This window comes from Heloderma suspectum, chromosome 1 (genome assembly GCF_057233095.1).
Source record: "Heloderma suspectum isolate Gila_16-S chromosome 1, 16-S_ref, whole genome shotgun sequence".
NCBI lineage: Eukaryota > Metazoa > Chordata > Lepidosauria > Squamata > Helodermatidae > Heloderma > Heloderma suspectum.
Genome location: NC_139458.1, coordinates 376,895,557 through 376,915,520, shown reverse-complemented (window position 1 = coordinate 376,915,520; position 19,964 = coordinate 376,895,557). Strand labels below are relative to the sequence as shown.

General features: G+C 42.8%; 1 protein-coding gene across 4 annotated transcripts in view; it reads right to left on the bottom strand.

Moving 5' to 3' along the window:
• The window catches only part of CRIM1 (cysteine rich transmembrane BMP regulator 1), a 241,057-nt gene that overhangs the window by 194,493 nt on the left and 26,600 nt on the right, over positions 1-19,964 (bottom strand). For 3 of the 4 annotated variants that reach the window (XM_084828321.1, XM_084828317.1, XM_084828320.1), the window contains exon 2: positions 17,089-17,259. The exons of the other annotated variant lie outside the window; for it this stretch is intronic. In XM_084828321.1, the coding sequence (XP_084684447.1) occupies positions 17,089-17,259 (171 nt within the window). The remainder of the gene's footprint in view (positions 1-17,088; positions 17,260-19,964) is intronic. 4 annotated transcript variants of the gene reach the window in all.

Genomic DNA, 19,964 nt, shown 5'->3' with positions numbered 1-19,964 from the left:
CATTGTCACAGCCAGGCAGCGATCTAGCACAACCATAGCCTCACCTGAAGATGAAAAGGTGAAGTAGAGCTGTGTGTCATCAGCATACTGACAACAGTGCACTCCAAAACTCTGGATGACCGCCCTGAATAGTTTCATGTAGATGTTGAACAGCATGAGGGAAAGAACTGACCCCTGTAGAACCCCATATCAGAGAATCCACGGGGCTGAGCAATGTTCCCCAAGCACCACCTTTTTGAGCCGATCCTCCGATGCAGTACCTCCTACTCCCAACTCAGACAGTCATCCCAGAAGGATACCATGATTGTTGGTATAAAAAGCCGCCAAGAAATCAAGGTCACACTCCCTTTGTCTTTCTCCTGACATAGGTCATCCTACAGTGTGACCAAGGCTGTTTCTGTGCCAATACCCATCCTGAACCCCAAATGACAGAAGTTGTGTTTGTGCAGCTCTAGTTGTGCTACTTTCAATGGATGCTGTTGCAAAAATTTAAGAGACAGAAAAGCAGAGATACTGTAATCTCAATATGACCCTGTACCCTACCATTACAATTGCCATATGTTGGCTCCACTAGTCATGTCGGGTCCTGCGTCTAGGTGAGTTTTCCTTGCATTCCTCCATTATATCTGGCAAAAAGATGGTCACATTACACAAGCCTATTTTTCATATGACTTCTTGTGTTCTCAGAACCAACAGTGTGATGGGAATGTGCACATTTCCCCATGAGATTTAAAGAGAATAGGCTGACAAAGCTAACTAACAGGGAAAGCTTTAAAAAGCTGTATCAAGACAACCTGGTGACCATCCTTCTGCCATGAGATGGGTCACTACTACAGAACAAAAAGTGTTTGCTTATAGTAATTCAGCAGCAGTCAGAAAAGTAAAGATTCGAAGCAAAGCCAGCCCTTCGGAGCCCCAAACTGCAGAGGACAGAGTTACAGTAGGTAAACCAAATAAACGGAACCTACTTTCATGGACACGCATGTTACAAAATTGTATTGATCCTTCCTCTGTTAGTATCTACATGGAATATAGGTGATTATTCTTTTTAGTTAGTCAAAGGGAAGAAACACCATCTGTTCTTAATGATCTCCACTAGTAGCTGATTTGTTGCTCGACTAAATTCAAGGTGTTGGCTCTCACGTTTAAAAAGCAGGTTAAAATATCATAAATAAATCATATTTTAGTTACTGAGATAGCTTCATTTTCCTTCAAACGCTGACAAGATTGCATGTAACATAGGTGAAAGGTCACACTACTTTTGAAGAGTTCAGTATCTTGGGAACCATTTTATTCCCTCCGAAGTGCATATGTAGTTCACAGTTTTATCTTCTACATGCACACATTTATTTCTTTACATAATAGCTTATCTCTCTTTCAGCCATTCATACACATCTTTCAAGATTTGCACTGGCTCTTTTTAAAACTACCTTAAACTTAAAAGCTATCTTTAAAAAGACAGAAAAAAAGCATAGGCAGCTGTGTTGGTCCATTAGAGAGGAGGTCCACAGTAGGGCAAAACCTATTGCCAAGCAAAATATGTGCAAATTTCCTCCTACAATCCAGCTCAAAACTATTATAAATTGCAGACCTGGGGAGCAGCTACACCACTCCTAGCCACCCTCCCCCAATTAACATCCTGCCTTATGAAAAGTTCTGTGAAATTCAAAAGCTTATTCAATATTCTGTGACATTTTAGTTGCTTCTAAGAATGTTATTACCCTACTGTGGGTTGCTGGTGATTGTTTAAGACATACACACACAATTTTGCTTTAAATAGGCTGCTCATGTTTCTGTGAAGTCTAACGCAGAAATCACACACTGCAATCTAGTTTAATTTCTTGGTTGCAAAAGGCCACATTTCTTTCAAACTACACTGCTGAAAAACATTACTCAGTTAGGCTTATCTGCAGAGAAAAGACCCAAACATGTTGCTTTTGGCTTATTGTGCTATATCCACTTTTGCAAAACATCTGTATTAGCAACTATGGAATATCCTCTATTCAGTAGAGGAAGCAAAACCCTGCTCAAGCAACTGTGCCAAGTAATATGAAGACTCAAACCCAGATGATAGAATGTTAAGCATTTCCTTTGCAACTATATCCTCCAGCCAAAGGTCAAACAGAACATCTGACAGTCAGTATTCTTACACCCCAAGTGAATATTTTCTTTGGTTTTCCAGAACCATGAATGCTCACATGTAGCATGCTTTGCAGAATCTGTTTAAAGTCAGATTCTTTAAAATTCCTTATAATTTCGACAGTATAAAATGAATACAAGTGGTTTTTCTTCATCACATTTATACAGGACATTACTGAGCCCTTGTATCTTAAAATCCTTGTATTCTAAATGGTATAGTGTTTATCATTAATCTAAGCACTTAATTTAACCATGAGCATTAGAAAACAATCATGATTTAATTAGTTTAGCTAATACCACTGGATTTAATGGTAATGAAAACTTGGAGAGCATATGTTTCCTGGTTAACATATTATTTCATGGAATACGGTATTACTGACCTATTGATCTGCAATGTTGTAGTTGCGAATTTCAAAATGAGATCCTTCCATCTGCAACACTGGTATCAATTCTATAGAATTAATTCTTTCTTACAACAGTGTGAAGCTGAAACTAGGCAGCTAATCATCTGTTCTTAGTTCTCTCATTATGTCTCAATTTAACTTCTTAAATGAAATCACAGTAATGGTTTTCCTTTTTTCTTTTTCCAGATTGTAAACTTTGGGGATTCAAACATTTATTCTCTCCAACACAACAGGGCAAAAATACAGCACAGCAAAGAAGCAGCACTGCATAGCAAAGAAGATGACATTTATAATGATATAATGATCTTGAAGGCATTTTAGCCACTCCAGTAACTATTTGGTGACATAAGCTATGCTAACAAACTGTTTCAGTAGGATAGAACTTAATTGAAACCCAGCATTTTTGCAAGCTCTTGATTTAAGATAGGAGTCCCAGTATGTTCTGCCAGAACTGGAATTCAGGCCAAGTATCAGATTTTCAGGAACACCCAAAGCCTCTGTGCATGGAATATACAAATCTACCTTTTACAGAGTCAGACCATTTGTCCATCTAGCTCAGTACTGTCTACACTGACTAGCAGTAGGTCTCCAGGTTTTAGACAGGACAAGGGACTTTTCCATCCCTATCTGGAGTAACCAAGTACTGAATGTGGGACCTTACAAATGCAACACATGTACCACTGAACTAAGACCCTTTCCCACAGGGCAGACATAGTGAAGTTTAGGCTCTCATGTAAATTCTGAAAAGATAAAGTCAGGCAACGTCTCTGCCCACTCTCATTTTGGTAACAACCTTAACTGAAGAACTTAACTCTGAAGAACCAGGGATCCTGTACAACTCTAGGCCCTAGCATTATGTGAGTGGGGGTAGGTGCATTAACCTGCATGTTTTAGTGATCTCTCATTTAGTTTTTGTTTTACAACTTAAGCTTTCAGCATTCATACAGAAAATACAAATTTCTACTGCTAGAAATAGATAAAACCTGTATTTGACCTTAGGCACTACTGTAATACCCAAATATGTTGAACAACTAAAACAGTACTCAGTGTTTACAGCATGTAAGGATTTCCATGTGTTTGAAGTCCATCAAAACAGGAATAGCTATAAAAAAGCTCTTGCAGCCCAACCTACCTAAGCCAAATTAACTGAAGTGAAATGGAATTAAGTCAGTCTGAATTCAAGTTCTATGGCTTCACTGGGTTGTTGATTAATGCCATCTAAACATTTTTAGCGCATCAATGAAGAGTATATATTTCAACCATAAAAGTAACTTTTCCCTTCCACAGTTCAACCCTCTATTGATGTAACTGCAAACCATTGTTTGCTAGGGTACAACAGTTGGCTCCAAACTATGCATAGGATAGTTGGTAATACTTGAAACTTAATTCCAAAACCTGCTGCAGGGATAGGGCTGGTGAGATTTCACATGCTGGTGAGATGTCACTTACTTATACTGTGTAACCAAAGAGACAAATCTTTGAATATAGGGGATTGATTAAAAGCCTGACAATATAACCAATATTTAAATTTACAAAGAAAGGGGGGGGGAGAGAAATTTCCAGGTTTTCCATTTTGGAATTCATGTATTTTCTATAGGAGCATGCTTACTGGTTCCTATGGCAAATAAAACATGTTGATTTGAAAGAGCCAACCTATAGCACAGGATCATAATCCAAAATCTTTCACAACAAAGCCCACATGATTTTGCACTGCACAATTCTATCTACTTAAGAGTCCAGACAGAGGTTGGCTTTATCTGCATAAACAAAAGGATTGTAAGGCTGATCACTTATTGCAATCCTATGCACATATATTTGGAAAAAAGCCTCACTGAAAAAAATGGGACTTCCTTCCTAGTAAACAAACACAGGATTTGGCTGTAACAAGTGTTTGGCACCTTTTAGATGCAAGGAAGAGCAGTTACTGGGGGGAGGGAGGCAAATGTTTCTCCATGAGAAAAACACAAATATCCATCCTGGTTCAGGATCCACCTCCTTAAAAAGAAAAAAAACTGTGCGGCCAGGGGGGGATGGGATCCCTATATGCTTAGTGGTTGAAAACTATATGCTTAATTTTTTAAAATGTAACTTTATTTTTTTTAAAATTTTTGTTTCTATTAAATTCACATGTCAGCAATATACAAATGATACCCAATTCTACCTTTCCTTTTCATGTAAGCCGGATGAGGCACTAGATGTTCTGAACCAGTCTGCACAAGGTAATGGACTAGATGAGGATAATTAAACTAAGACTTAATCCAGATAAAATGGTGGTACTGACTTAGTGATGGACGAAAGTCCCTTACCTGGTCCTGCAGCTTTTTTCGGGGGGGGGGGAGGCACTCCGTTTCTCCCCCCGAAATTCTTGGCAGGTGGGAGGCGCCCCGTCCCTCCCCGCCGAAATTCTGGCCGGGGGGGAGGTGCCTCATCCCTCCCCGCCGAAATTCTGGCCGGGGGGGAGTGCCCCGCCTCTCCGGCCGCGAAAGAAAAAAGTAAAAAACAAAAACAAAAACGTGATAGGCTACGTAAAGATTTACGTAGCCTATCACGGCTAGATTTTCAAAAAACACCGTGATAGGCTACGTAAAGATTTACGTAGCCTATCACAGCTGACTTTGGGGGGGGGGGAGCGCGTATGCAAATGGCGGCGCCCATGGGCCTTATTTCCTTATTTTGGCACGGGTAGTCTACATAAATCTTTACGTAGACTACCCGTGCCAAAATAAGGAACGCAAATGGCGGCACCCATGGGCGCCGCCATTTGCGTACGCGCTTCCCCCCCCCCCCAAAGTCAGCCGTGATAGGCTACATAAAGATTTACGTAGCCTATCACGGTGTTTTTTGAAAACCTAGCCGTGATAGGCTACGTAAATCTTTACGTAGCCTATCATGTTTTGTGTTTTTTTTACTTTACTTGGAAATGGCGGCGGCGGCAGCCGGTCGGAAGACCGGCCGCCGCCACCCTGCCGCCGCGAGGGACATTCGCACGAGGTAAGTCCCATCCTGGGGGGGGTGTGGACCGTTTCTCCACCAATTTCGGGGGGTCGAATGTGTTGGCATTCAGCCTCCCGGAGATTCGTGGAGAAATTCTCCGACATCCCTAGGTACTGTTAAGTGCGTGATTTGTCTGCCCAGTGAAATGACATTCAATCCGATTTGGAAGCGGTTGCACTCTCTCTAAAGAATTTAGGGGTGCCTTTGGATCTGGCACTGTTGCTGGAGAAACAGGTAGCCTTGGTGACTTGGACAGCATTTCATTGCTCAGACTGGGTTCGGACGACATAACCCACAATGGGTTAAAAATAAGCCATGATGAGTTAGGATCACCTCTGCTTTTCTCCCCCTGCTTTGAAAGACCAGGTTCCCAGTGCCACATCACACTGGGCTTGGGGGAACCCTGAAGGGTTCCCCAATACTGAGTCATGTCCCCCCACCACACACCACCTTCACCCCAAAAATGGCATTTCCCCCAGCTAGGGCAGAGCCACACACCTCCCTGCCACACACCCCCTTCTCATCAAAAAAGGCATTTTCTCCCTGCAGGCTGAAAAAGCCCTTTTCATGGTTTGAGTTTTAAAAGGCAATCTGCCAAAAGGGGTCTTTCATCGGGGGAAATGTCTGTTTGGGGGTGAAGGTGGTGTGTGGCAGGGAGGAGCATGCCCCAGTGTTGGAGAACCCCTCTGGGTCTCCCCAAAGGCTGGCAGCATGTGGGAACCTGGTCTGTCAAAGCAGGGTGGACTTAAGATCACCTCTGCTTTTCTTCACCCTGCTTAGACAGATGAGGTTCCCAGCGGGGTGTCACATGCTGCCAGGCTTGGGGGAGACCCAGAGGGTTCCCCAACACTGGGGCATGTTTCCTATCACCACCACACACTGCCTTCACCCCAAAGAAGGTATTTTGCCCCTGTCCAGCTGAAGAAAACTCAAGCCGCGCAAGTGATTTTCAGCCGGGCAAGAGGAAAATGCCTTTTGGGGGGCAAAACCCACCCTCCACACCAAGGACTGTGTTTCCCCCATGGTCCTCAGTGGGGGGGTATGATTTCCGCCCCCCACCTCGATTTTCTGCTCTTTTTGGACTTAGAACCCCTTTTGCGTAAAAGATGTTTCAAGTTCCCTCAAAAGGGCAAAAATCAGGGTTTGTACGAAATCCACCCCCTCTCCGGTAAGGACTGCAGGGGCAACACAGTCAAGGGGGGGCATCAGATTTTGCCCACCCACCCCTGATTTTCGCAAGGAGAACTTTGAAAATCTAATGTAAGTGAATGGAGTTAACGAGCTCTATTCACTTACATTAGATTTTCAAAGTTCTCCTCATGAAAATTGGGGGTGGGTGAAATCCAACTGTGCCCCACAGTCCTTGTGGGACGTGGATTTTACCCCTTCACCTCCAATTTTTGGATTTTTCTTTATTTACCCAAGCCCTGTTTTGCACAAAACGGGGCAGGGAAATTTTTTAAAAGGGTACCCAAAAGGGGATTTAGCGGCAGAGAAGTTGGATCTGCCTCCAGGTCCCCTGGGATGCGGGCTTGAGGACTGAGGGGGAGGGAGGAGCGAGGGAAGAAAAGCTACCTGCAATAGCGCATTTGCTAGGGATGGCAAAGAATTCCGCCACGGATCTTGGTGAGGCCGAATGCCAGTGCATTTGGCCCCCCGAAATCTGTGGCGGAACGGCCTGCCACCCCCCCACGGATCCCCCCCGGGACGAGACTTATCTGCGGCGGATCTTCCAGGCGGCGGCGGCTCCGCCGGCGGCGGCTGGTCTTCCGACTGGCTGCCACCGCCATTTGCAATCTTGTGTTTTTTTTGTTTTTTACAAGACGTGATAGGCTATGTAAAGATTTACGTAGGCTAAAACGGCGAATCAAAAAGGGACACAAATAGCACCCGCTACGCTATTTGCGTTCCCCTTTATTTTCGCTGTCATAGTCTACGTAAATATTTACGTAGACTAAGACGGCCAAAAATAAGGAACACAAGTGGCGGCGGCCATAGCCGCCACCATTTGCGTACGCGGGTTTTTTTGTTCTTCCCCAGAGCCCTCCGCGGCTGGAAATCTGCAGAAGCACAGCCGGTCGTGGAGGATTCCGGAGGAGGAATGGATCGCCTCCCCCCCTGTCGAGGATTCCGGGGGGAGGGACGGAACGCCTCCCCCCCCCACCATCAACATAATCTGCGGAAAGGTAAGTGACTTTCATACATCCCTAGTATTTGCCCAATCGTGTGAAGGGCATAGTGGCTTCTAAGCGACTGTGAGCAGCTTATAGGCCACCATGGCTTAAAGTGGTATCTGAACACAGCCTTAGGCTGATATACCAAATGCAACCCTAGCTGGACAAAGTTAGCTTTGCTGCAGTTATCCAAGCTCAAGTAACCTCCCCTTTGAATTACTGCAATGTTTTATATGTGGGGCTGTCTTTGAAAACAGTTAGGAAATGCTAGTTAGTCCAAAACAGGGCAATGAGATTGTTAACAGGGACTAGCTGATACAATTATATTAAGACAATGTTTTGTCATCTGCACTGGATTCCAGTCTGTTTCTGGATCCAATGCGAAGTGCTGGTATTAACCTTAAAATGGCTTGGAGCCAGGTTACATGAAGGAGTGTCTCCTCCCATACACATCTACCTGGTCCCTAAAGCCATTTTTGAGTCTCTTCTTCAGATGTTCCCATCAAATGAGGCGATGCAGGTGGCTACTACAGAAAGGGCCTTTTTGGTACTGGCAGCCTGGTTATGAAAAGCCCTTCCTGGGAAGGGTCATTAAGGCCCTACATCGTATGATCTTTTCATCCCAAGGTAAAGACCTTTTTATTCTCCCAGGCTTTTAGTATCTCACTTTTAAAAATATGTTACTGCTTACATTGCTGTTGTCCTACGTATCTGGTTTTATTATGTGGCTATAGCATCTTATGCCTATTTTATTTTCTATTTTATACTTTTAAACTTCATTTTTAAACCTCCCAATTTGATTATTGGGCAGTAGAGAAGTGAAGTAAGCAAGTAAGTAAGTAAGTACTTTTATTTACCCCATGTTTGAAGCCAATAACATCCAAAAGACTGAGAGCCAGCGTGTAGTGGTTAGAGTGTTGGACTGACCCAGGTTCTAGTCTCCACTGGGTGACTTTAGCTGAGTGGAGACTACAAATGGAGAGGCCTTGGGTTTCTTGCAAGATGAATAAAGGCATAATATAAATGTAATAATAAAACAAAAAAGTATATTAAACCTATTTTGGTTTTTATTCTTAGTACTATACTTGATCTCAACCCACCTAGCCTCCTAACTGCCATAAGTTATTGATAACTTCCTAAGTTAATTTAGGGCGCAATCCTATGGGGATAGGCAGCTGCCTCCAAGCTTGGAGGCAACTGCCTATCCAATGCAGGGCAGGAGAAGCACAGAGGGGATCATTCGCTCTGAGCTTCAGCCACCCTGCATTTGTGGCCAGACAGCCCATTTTGGCTGTCTAGCCACGGGAAGGCGGAGCAAGGGAAGTGGCTGCCAGTACGACACATTGGATGTGTCGTACCAGCATTTCCGCATTCCCCGCCCTGGAACGCTCCATTTTTGTAGCTCCACGCTCCTTCTCCAAGTGCAGGCTCCGAGGTCAGTTCCCAGAAACCGACATATCCTATGGCCATCTAGCCACTGACTAGCGACCATAAGATTTCTCCCTCCATTACATGTGATTATACAGCTATAGTTGTCTATTAAAGTCTGTCATTGCATACATATTATTAGATACAGTACAAGATGCTCAGCATTAGATATGAAAAATAATCAGCTTTCATTTCTTTAAATTTTGCAGCCTTTATGGTCATGGGAAACAACTTCAGTATACACTATGTATTTTATCGCTGTAAGCCACCTTGGGAAGGCTTTTGCCCTGAAGGCGGTCAAGATATGTTTTAAATAAATAGATAAAATAATAAAATACCCTGATATAGCTTGAAGTCAAACAGGAAAACCCCAGAGTATACCTTCAGGTCTGATGAGATCAAGCTGCCTGATATGTGCCTGAAATAGAAATATGTCGAGGTTGTTCTATGTGGCAAGACTTTGCGAGAAGCGCTCATCAAGTGATTCTGGTATTTTCACCATGCCATCAATTGCAGAAAGAGGATTTGCAAACAGTGATTTGAATAGCAAAAATATCCTCAGCTATGTGGGAGATGCTGCACAGATGTAGTTTGCCTTGTGGTGCAGCCTTGATTGCAATGAATATGGACTTGAGCACGCTCCGGGAGAGAGTGCAGGACAGGAAGGCCTGGCGTGCTATGGTCCACGGGGTCACGAACAGTCGGACACAACTGAATGACTGAACAACAAGCAGCCTTGATTAAAAAACTTGTATTTCAGATGTCAATATATGACTATCTGAATGTGCAAGCCTAGCCACAACCACAGAACTGAAGAACCCAAGGTATATTGTGTTAAGTGGGCCATCAAGTGGGCCATCAACTCTATCAGTGTACTGCATATTATGTGGTAGACTGAACTGTGGTCCATGGTCCAGTGCTGGTCTGTGAGCTCCATTCAGGAGGTCTGTGGAAACATTGTGTAACAGCCTAAAGTATCTGTACTTTCATTTCCTTTTAATGAAAGTACATTTTCATTCCATTTCTATACTGTTCAGTAGCGAAAGCTCTTCGGCTTTTAGAAAGATTAAAAACCTCAAAAATACAATATTGTACATAATATAAAACTGTTTACATACCAACATGTAAACAGACAGCGTACATACACATATCCAAACAACTTTATCAATCAACAATAAGAAAAACTTTGCCCTTCACTTGATTTATTTTTTTTCTGATGATGGAAGATACACTTCACAGAACCTGGCTCGCAAAAACCGGTGCATCCATTGAATTAGGAAGTCAGGACTATGGTTATTAAAGTATGAGTTATCTGCTTTGATCTGCTGAAACCCCCAGCAATTTTTAAGTGATCTTCAAAAACAAAAGTTTGAGAACCACTGTAGTAGACAATGCTGAAGAGCTACAATGAGGATTTTCAGAAGTAAAAAAAGCTCCTCCCCTTTCAGGTAATTTGTTTTTATTTTTCTTCCTATAAAAGTGGTTAAGATCCTGCTGTCTTTACACACCATTTGATTTCAGCAAACTCAAGAGGCACTTATTAGTGACAAAATAATACCAAGTAGCTTCTCTGCCACAGAAAAGGTTTCTTCACCCACTCCAGTCCCTTCTGCTACCAGCCAAACTGAATTTGTAACTTTCAGCTGTTGGTATGCTAATAATGCCATTAATTATTGGTCATATGTTCAGAGCGATCATATAGGTTAGTAAATTAGGCAATTTATGGAACAGTTGCCTAGTTCACCAAACAGTGGAGTGTTTATTTTTGAAAGAGAGATCAGACAACCCAACCAAGACCTTTCATTTTTCACAAGATAAGCCCTACATTCATACACAAAAATCAAGCTTTAAATGTGAGGTGGCACAAATGAACAAGATAGCAGCTGATAAACACTTACCCAGTGTTGCAGTATAGTTAAAAAAGCAAGGAATTTTCAAATTAAAAAATCAATGTTGATCATGATTTTTAAAAGGTCATTTGATCTGAACTATCAAAATCCTCACATTTTGCTCAATGATTTCTTCAAAATGATGCATGTCATGTTCTTCCTAAAATTTCAAATGGGTACTACCTTGAAATACGTGTGTGGTTTCAATATGGGAATATTAGGAAATAGCAAGGGATAAAATTTTGTTCCTCATCAAGATTGCATTCCTCACTGGAAATATATATATATATATATATAGAGAGAGAGAGAGAGAGAGAGAGAGAGAGAGAGAGAAGTTGTATGTGTGCATGTGCAAGCCAACCCCTGTAGTTCCATCACCAGAGAATGACCCGATTTCTAAGAAAAAGTCACTTTTCATTTGTTTAATGTATATAACGACCCCTTTGCTCTCAAATATCCCACAAACTTTTCAGAGATAATTCATCTAAATGTGATCACAAATTTAAAGCTGAAAGTATTTGAAAATAATTGTTTTTTCATATGAACTTATGTTCCTTCGACAGGCAAATGCTCAAATACCTGTTCAACCAGTTTTACAGTTATTCAGCAACAGGAATACAATGAGTAGGTTAGAATGGTGTTAAAAGCCATTTTTAAATGAGTGTTAATTCCTAGCAAATGCTAGAATTGTCAGATCTGAACACATATTGGACCAGAATTAGCACATTCCATGGATTTGCACCTGGAAGTATCAAGTTCCAAACAGAAGGCCAAACACACTTTAAAAATTGAATTTCTCCTAGGTGATAACAATAAATTCTAGAAAACTTTAACTAGTTTTGTCACTATAAAGCAAAGATCATATATAGCTATGTTTGTCCATCAGAGAGCCAGTGTGGTGTAGTGGCTAGAGTGTTGGACTGGGAGTCAGGAGATCCAGGTTCTAGTCCCCACTCAGCCATGGAAGCTCACTGGGGCTGACCTTGGGCCAGTCACGGACTCTCAGTCCAACCCACCTCACAGGGTGGTTGTTGTTGTTAAGATAAAATGGAGGAAGAGGAGAAGGAGGAGTATGTGTGCTGCCTTGGGTTCCTTGAGGAGGAAAAAAGAAAGGATATAAATGTAATAAATAAATAAATCCAAAAGCCACAGTAAGGTAATGCCTTTATTAGAATCAACTAAAATGTCAAAGTAGCAAGCAAACTTTTGAGTTCTCCAGAACTCTCCTTCAGGCTGAGTGTTCAGCACAATCGGGTGGGAGGCAGAAGAGAGAAAACTGAGCATGATGAAGCCCCAAAATCTATTGTTCGAAACTATCTTAAGACAGCATGTGGCAGGTGCAAGGAAGACTTAAATTAGGCTCTGTAAGGGTCAAAACAGATTTCAGATTGCACTGATGGCTGTTGTATGTCTCACTGTAACCTGAAATCAGTTTTGTATCTAGCAGGATCTAATCCAATTAAGTTAGCCTAGGATCTGCCACACTCCACCTTAAGAATGTTATTCAGAGCCACATCATGGTTTTTCTCTCCCTGACTTTGTTTTGCCGAACATCCAGCTTGAACAAGAATTCTGGTACTAATAAAGATTATTAGGATCTACATGGCTCAGCTGAATTAATGCTGTTGGAGAGCATTATTCTACCACCATTTTATGTGTCACCTCATGAGTACATTGGCTCAAAAGGCTACATTTTGTTTGGAAACTATTAAAGATCTAGTAAACTAGGATGAAGTATACTTGAAATTTCCCACTTGGACCTAAGCATCCATACCCTCTATACTAGCTTTCCCCAACCTGGTGTCCTCCAGATGTTTTGGTCTTCAACACCCATCAGCCCTTGCCAGCATGGCCAATGGTCAGGAATGCTGGACATTGTAGTCCAAAACACCTGAAGGGAACCAGGTTGGAGAAGGCTGCTCTGTACACTGGTGTAGAACCTCCTGAAATAGTTAATTCTCATCTTCCCCCAGTCCTACTCCAATCAAAGCAACGCAGCATCACCTATCGCTATAGGGAGCCTTGCCATTCTGAGCTCCCAAGAAGTTCTTCAACCCCATCTAAGGTCCAGATTCTCCTCCTCCTTTAACAATGCAGACAATTCTTGTGTACCTGAAAATTGTTCTTCCAGCAATCAGAGGCTTTAACTCTCTTACATTGCAACCTTATACACGTCTTCTCAGAAGTAAGTCCCAATGAGTTCTATTGGACTTATTCCTGTGTAAGCTTCAGAATCTCTGAGCTCACTGATTCTCCCTCAAATCCTCCATGGTTCTCCTTCCCAGAGTTTCCCCTGCACATTTTTATATGTTTTGCTGGTGAACAGGCACTCTAACTAGTTTCTGAAGCTCCTGGCTGGGTGCCCATTCTTGCACCTCTCTGTTTTAACCTTTTTAAAATGAACACTAAAGGTCCCCACACCACCTCTCCTTGTTTTGGACAGAGCATAAGGAAGTAAAAGTATAACTTCTCAGTTTTTCAATTCCTACTGCATTTCTTTCCCTTCTTTTCCCCCTGGGATCCCAAAGCAGTCCCAGCAGTCCTTGGCAGCATCACTTCTTGACTGGTTTGCATGTCACGATAAGCCACAGTGGTTTGTCACCATGGGTGGTTGCAGGGTGGCTTAGCGTGATGTCCAAACCTGGTGCAGCTTTTCTGTTGTGCGTTGTTTTTTGCAAACAAGACAACCTTGGAACCCATGTCTTGTAGTAGGGTTATTTAGGGTAGCTTTCTCTCAGGGTGGTTTGCTGTGACGTTCGAACCCGGCAGAGTCACCTCAGCATGAGTTGTTTAAAACGGAGAGAGAGCTGCCTGGCAAGAGGAAGAAAAAATCCTGCCAGCAGCTCCTTGCTAATTATATCTGCTCTCTATTACATCTTGAAATAACAGTAGTCATTTTACTACTCCACTTCGTTACCTCTCTTCACCTTCAGGAATGTGCACAAATTTAACATTATTTTCCCCACACCTCTGGAAAGATTTGCACAAATTTATTTAACCTTTTGGGAAGATTTGCACAAATCCGCTGAACTACTGCCCTACAGTGTATTACTCCAGGGTATTACTCCGCTCCAGCGAATTTGCCTTGAAATTTGTATATGTTTAGTGATCCCACTCACTGCTCTGTAACCCTTATGTACATCTGACAGCTAGCAACGGAGACCAGTGGAGAGAAGCGACAAGCACAAAGGGGTGGGGTAGAGCTGAAAGCAGCTGGCAGGAGAGAAGGCGCTCTAGGGCCTGATGTTATCATTTCAGTAGAATGTGGAGCAGCCTTTTTTTTTTTTTTAAGGTGTTTGCAGGCAAGCGAAGCACCAAAGTAGAGGATGAAATTGATAAGTGCATTGACAAGAGGGGGATATTGGTATGCTTGGCTAAGGGCACAATCCTATGGCCGCTAGTCAGCGGCTAGACAGCCATAGGATACATTGGTTCCCGGGAACTGACCTCCACCCCGTCCCGCACTGCCTTCTGGGCAGCGCAGATCAGCCCTGCACTCTGCGCTTGGAAGAGGAGTGCGAAGCGGTGTAAACGGGGAGTTCCTGGGGGAGTGCTGGGGTCGGAGGAAGTGCCATCCCGATGCTTCCTATGTGTCATCTGGCATCCAGCCCCCCGCCTCAACTTCCTGTGGCCAGACTAGCCGCGAATGAAGGGGGATGAAGTGCACAGGGGCCGATCCCCTCCGCCCTTCTCCTGTCCTGCATTGGATAGGTGGTCACCTCTGAGTTTGGAGGCAGCTGTCTATCCCGATAGGATTGCGCCCTAAGTAACAGACAGGTGGTCTTGCCAAGACCTCCCTCCCCTTAAAAAGTTTGTGAACATGTTTCTGCCTTTATAAGGGCTTGGAAAATGATTTGCTTTTTGAGATCTGATGCAGGAGGGGGGTAGTTTTGCATAAGTGGAGGATGAAATTGACCAAGACATTGACAGGAGTGGGGATATGGCTCTGTTGGGCTCAATAGCGAGTGGGGAGTCTGCACGTGCACAAGATCCCTATTTTTTTTTTTTTAAGTTTGCGAATGCGTTCCCGCCTTCATAAGAGATCAGAAACTTAAATTCCTTTGGTGATCTGATGCAGGAGGAGGAGGAATTTCCTTTGTGAGCCGGGAACCCCAGCGGACTAATTGAAGAAAGGGTGCTGGTGTAGGGAATGAGGATTGCTTTCGCAAAGGCCCCTGGGATACATGCCGGCAGCAGCCAGGAGAACTGAGAGGGACTGACAAGTGCCAAGAACCACGACAAATTGCCAAATGAGTAATCGTCTGTCAGGAGTAGCAGACAAGCCCCCGCCCACCGTGGCACATTCTCAGGGTAGCTTAGCATGACATGAGAGCTCGCCCCTTATCTCCCTCTCCCTTCTTTCAGATATTCTTCAATAGTTAAATTGCATTTTTGTCATACTTCATCAGAACTTGAACTATTCTGATCTCATTTCTATTGTTCTCCGAGTACCAAGGGCACACCACTAACGTGACTAAACAATCTGAAATTATGCATGCTGTGCTCCTGTGTATTTGGGGAAAAAACTCTGCTAGTTTCTAGGCCAGCTCTACCTTTTCTTCAGCAGAATAGGAGTGGGAAATGTTTCTCTTAGTACATCTGAAGAGATCCCCTGCCCTGCCCCCAATCATTCTTGTTCCACAATTCCCTGAACAAAAAGAAACAGTCATAGTAAGTCACAGTCCAAGCAAAATCAATAACGAAACTACTTTTGTATTATATGGAAAGATATCAGAGTTTTGCAATACCCTTGAAAAAGGAAGCATATCACGTAAATAGTTTAACATTTTGGAATGCTTTAAAAAGTTGAAATGTCTTTACAGGAACTATGTTAATTTCAGATAATACTTTAGTTGACAGATCCCATGAACTCTTCCCTTAATTGTATAATAATTTTAATGAGGCATCACTGAGTCAACTGTTCATAAAAGTTGGTGTTTAATTTTACCCAACAACTTAATAAAGCTACTACCTCAATGCACAATCCTCAGAGATGTCCATGACCAATAGCTGAAATGCTCTGAAAGCAGCTTCACATATGTCATTATTTCTATCTTACAATATCCTCTGGGTGTGTAATGCTTTTTCTAAGTGGCACAAGTAATTTTACTAAATGGACACAGGTCTGCAAGCTGGTGTTCACAGCAGCTTCCTCAATCATGCATTCACAGAACCCATGCACTTACACCTTATTTCATGCATGGCACTGTATACAATTTTTTTTTATGGTTATCACAATGTAGGCGATATGCACTAGTTAATTAAAACAAATTGGACAAATTATGCTACCAAAATATTTCCACCTAGTTGGAAAGATAGATCGAGGCAAAGGAGAAATAAATGCACAATCTTTTCAAAACTTCAGAAAACAGTTGAATGTGGAATATCAATCCCAATTTATTTTCAACTGATATAACACAAGAAAATATTTGATAAAAACTTAAAAGGTTAAAATTTCTAAACTTTCCAGGTTACTGCTTCAAAAAAATTCACCACATTATGTCTTATGTATCATTCACAGAGCTATGAAAATCAAGATGCTGCTACAGACAGGAAAATGGGAAATTTGCTCCACAGCTAGTGTCAAGATAGCCCATCTGAAATTTACAACAGCATGTCTCAAATGCACCCCAATAGACAGCACACCAAGCCACACCTTGGAAAAAATGAATTGTGTGGATCTCCCTTCACATATTTCAATTACAGACTAGAGAGGAGAAGTTTTCCAATGGTAGCATTTACTAACTGAAACATTCATGAATAAGAAAACTCCTCAGACCAGTCTGCCTTTTCTCAGTGATAAAAACGTTATCAACCACATAGACACCTTCAGGATACCCAGGCAAGCAACATACGAAACACTCATTCACTTACCACAAAAGATAACACTTTTAATCACTACAGTAAATCACAACACAGAAACATTTCATTTGCCAACACTATTGCTGTAACATCTCCTTCAACAAGCATGTGAAAATGTATAAAGACTTACATCTTAGGCCTTTAAGATGATGTGCCAATATATAATTACAAATCAAATACTAGTGAATACAGACTTACCTTCAATCCGTTTTAAAGCTGACAGGCAAGAATCCCGGCTTGGAAACTCAAAGGGATTACTACAGGTCCTAATAGTATCACATTCGCATTTTCCATTGATTATATTGCAGCCTGTTATGAGGTTTTCATTGCAAGGCTCAAATCCAAGTAGCTGATCATCCCAGTTTTCATCTAAAAACCAAAATGAAACAACTATAATACCAGTAGCTCATTGATTTGGTTTATTTAAGAGATCTATTTTGCCAAACACCTATACATCTAAATATTATACTCAACTTTTACAGAATGCACTATCAAGTTCTATAACTAAACAGTTCACATTTCGTATTTATATTACTGCACATTTTTTAGAAGCTGTGTGTGAACTTCTGTTCAGCATAGAAGCTTGAACACCGCAGAAACCTCATTTTCTCTCTTTTTAAAACAGAGGTTTCTATCACCTGTAACACAATACCACAAAATCCAAAGCATTCTAAAGAATGAGGAAGACACAGACACACAAACACACACACACACACACACACACACACAGAAGGCTCTGTATTTTTAAGTCCCGTTGTTCCCAAACCAACCTCAAATCTGAACAGAAGTCGCTAACACTCCAGAGGTTTGGGTCAACCCACCTGATAAGGTTCAATTAGTGTCCTTATGAAAGATATCTAAACAGTTCAAAATACAGACAGCTTTTTAAGGAGAGATATATTCAAAATAATATTTATTTATTTATAATATTTGTATACTGTTCCATATCTAAAAACAGATTTCAGAGCAGTGACCACAAAAGATAAAACAGTAAAAGTATAAAAAGATTAAAACACCGTATTAAAATTATAGTTTTAAAAAACGGAATGCCAGTAGAAACTGTGACTGGTCAATTAAGGAATCCCTCCTGGAACAGTGCTGTTTTCAGGAGGTGCCAGAAACAACAACACAGTGCTGGCACCTGCCTGACCCCCGAAGACAGGGAATTCAATAGGAAGGTGACCAACACACTGAAGGCTTTTCTCCTGTTGGACTCCAATCGGGCCACAGGTCCATGTGGGACCACCAGAAGCATGCCCTCTGATGACCTCAGTGACCAGGCAGATTGGTAAGGGAGAAGGCACTCTCTCAGGTATCCTGGTCCCCAGTTGTTTAGGGCTTTCTGCACTATAGAATCATAGAATAGTAGGGTTGGAAGGGGCCTACAAGCCCATCGAGTCCAACCCCCTGCTCAATGCAGAAATCCAAGTCAGAGCATCCCTGACAAATGGCTGTCCAGCCTCGTCTTGAACGCCTCCAGTGTGGGAAAGCCCACCACCTCCCCAGGTAATTGGTTCCATTGTCGTATTGCTCTTACAGTCAGGAAGTTTTTCCTGATGTTCAGCCGGAATCTGGCTTCTTGTAACTTGAGCCCATTCTTCCGTGTCCTGCACTCTGGGATGATCAAGAAGAGATCATGGCCTTCTTCTCTGTGACAACCCTTCAAGTACTTGAAGAGTGCTATCATATCTCCCCTCAGCCTTCTCTTCTCAAGGCTAAACATGCCCAGGTCTTTCAGTCTCTCTTCATAGGGCTTTGTTTCCAGTCCCCTGATCATCTTTGTTGCCCTCTTCTGAACCCTCTCCAGTTTGTCTGCATCCTTCTTAAAGTGTGGTGCCCAGAACTGGACACAGTACTCCAGATGAGGCCTAACCAGTGCTGAGTAGAGGGAACTAGTACTTCCCCAGGATTTGGAAGCGATGCTTCTATGAATGCAGCCCAAAAGAGCATTTGCCTTTTTTGCAGCCACATCACATTGTTGGCTCATATTCAGCTTGTGATCGACAACAATTCCAAGATACTTCTTGCTTGTAGTGCTGTTGAGCCACGTATCCCCCATCTTGTAACTCTGCATTTGGTTTCTTTTTCCTAGGTGCAGAACTTGGCATTTATCCCTATTAAATGTCATTCTGTTGTTTTCTGCCCAGCGCTCCAGTCTATCCAGATCACTTCGAATTTTGTTTCTGTCTTCCAAAGTATGAGCTATCCCGCCCAATTCTGTGTCATCTGCAAATTTGATCAGCATTCCCTGCACCTCCTCCTCCAAGTCATTAATAAAAATGTTGACGAGCACTGGGCCCAGGACTGAGCCCTGCGGTACCCCACTCGTTACCTCTCCCCAGTTTGAGAAGGTCCCATTGATAAGCACTCTTTGAGTCCGATTCTGTAGCCACACTAGTGTGGATCCACTAGTACTAGAATCTTAAACCTGGCCCGGTAGTGAATAGGCAGCCAGTGCAGTTCCCTCAGCAAAGGAGTTGCATGCTGAAAAAGGCTCCCAGTAACAACAGTGCTGCTGCATTCTACATTAGCTCCAGCTTCTAGAGCAGCCTTAAGGGCAGCCCCACATACAGCGCATTGCAGTAATCCAGTCCTGAGGTTACTAATGCCTGTACCACCATGGCCAAGCTCTCCGTGTACAGGAGAGGCAGTAGCTGGCAAACCAGCTCAGGCTGGTAAAAGGCACCCCGAGCCACCATGGCCACTTGGACCTCCAGCGACAATGATGGATCTAGGAGTGCCCCCAAACTACGGACCTGATCTTTCAGAGGGAGTGTAGCCCCATCCAGAACAGGCAATGAGCCTATTTCCCAGACTTGGGAACCACTCACCCACAAGGCTTCCATCTTGACAGGATTCAGTTTCAGTTTACTGGCCCTCATCCAGCCCATTACTGAGTTCAGGCACTGGTCCAGGACTTGCACAGCATCTCCTGATTCAGATGTCACAGAGAGATACAGCTGTGTGTCAACAAATCCCCTAATGACCACTCCCAGCAGCTTCATATAGATGTTAAATAACATTGGGGACAAGATGGTCCCCTGAGGAACTCCATAGCCAAGCCAAGGGGTCAA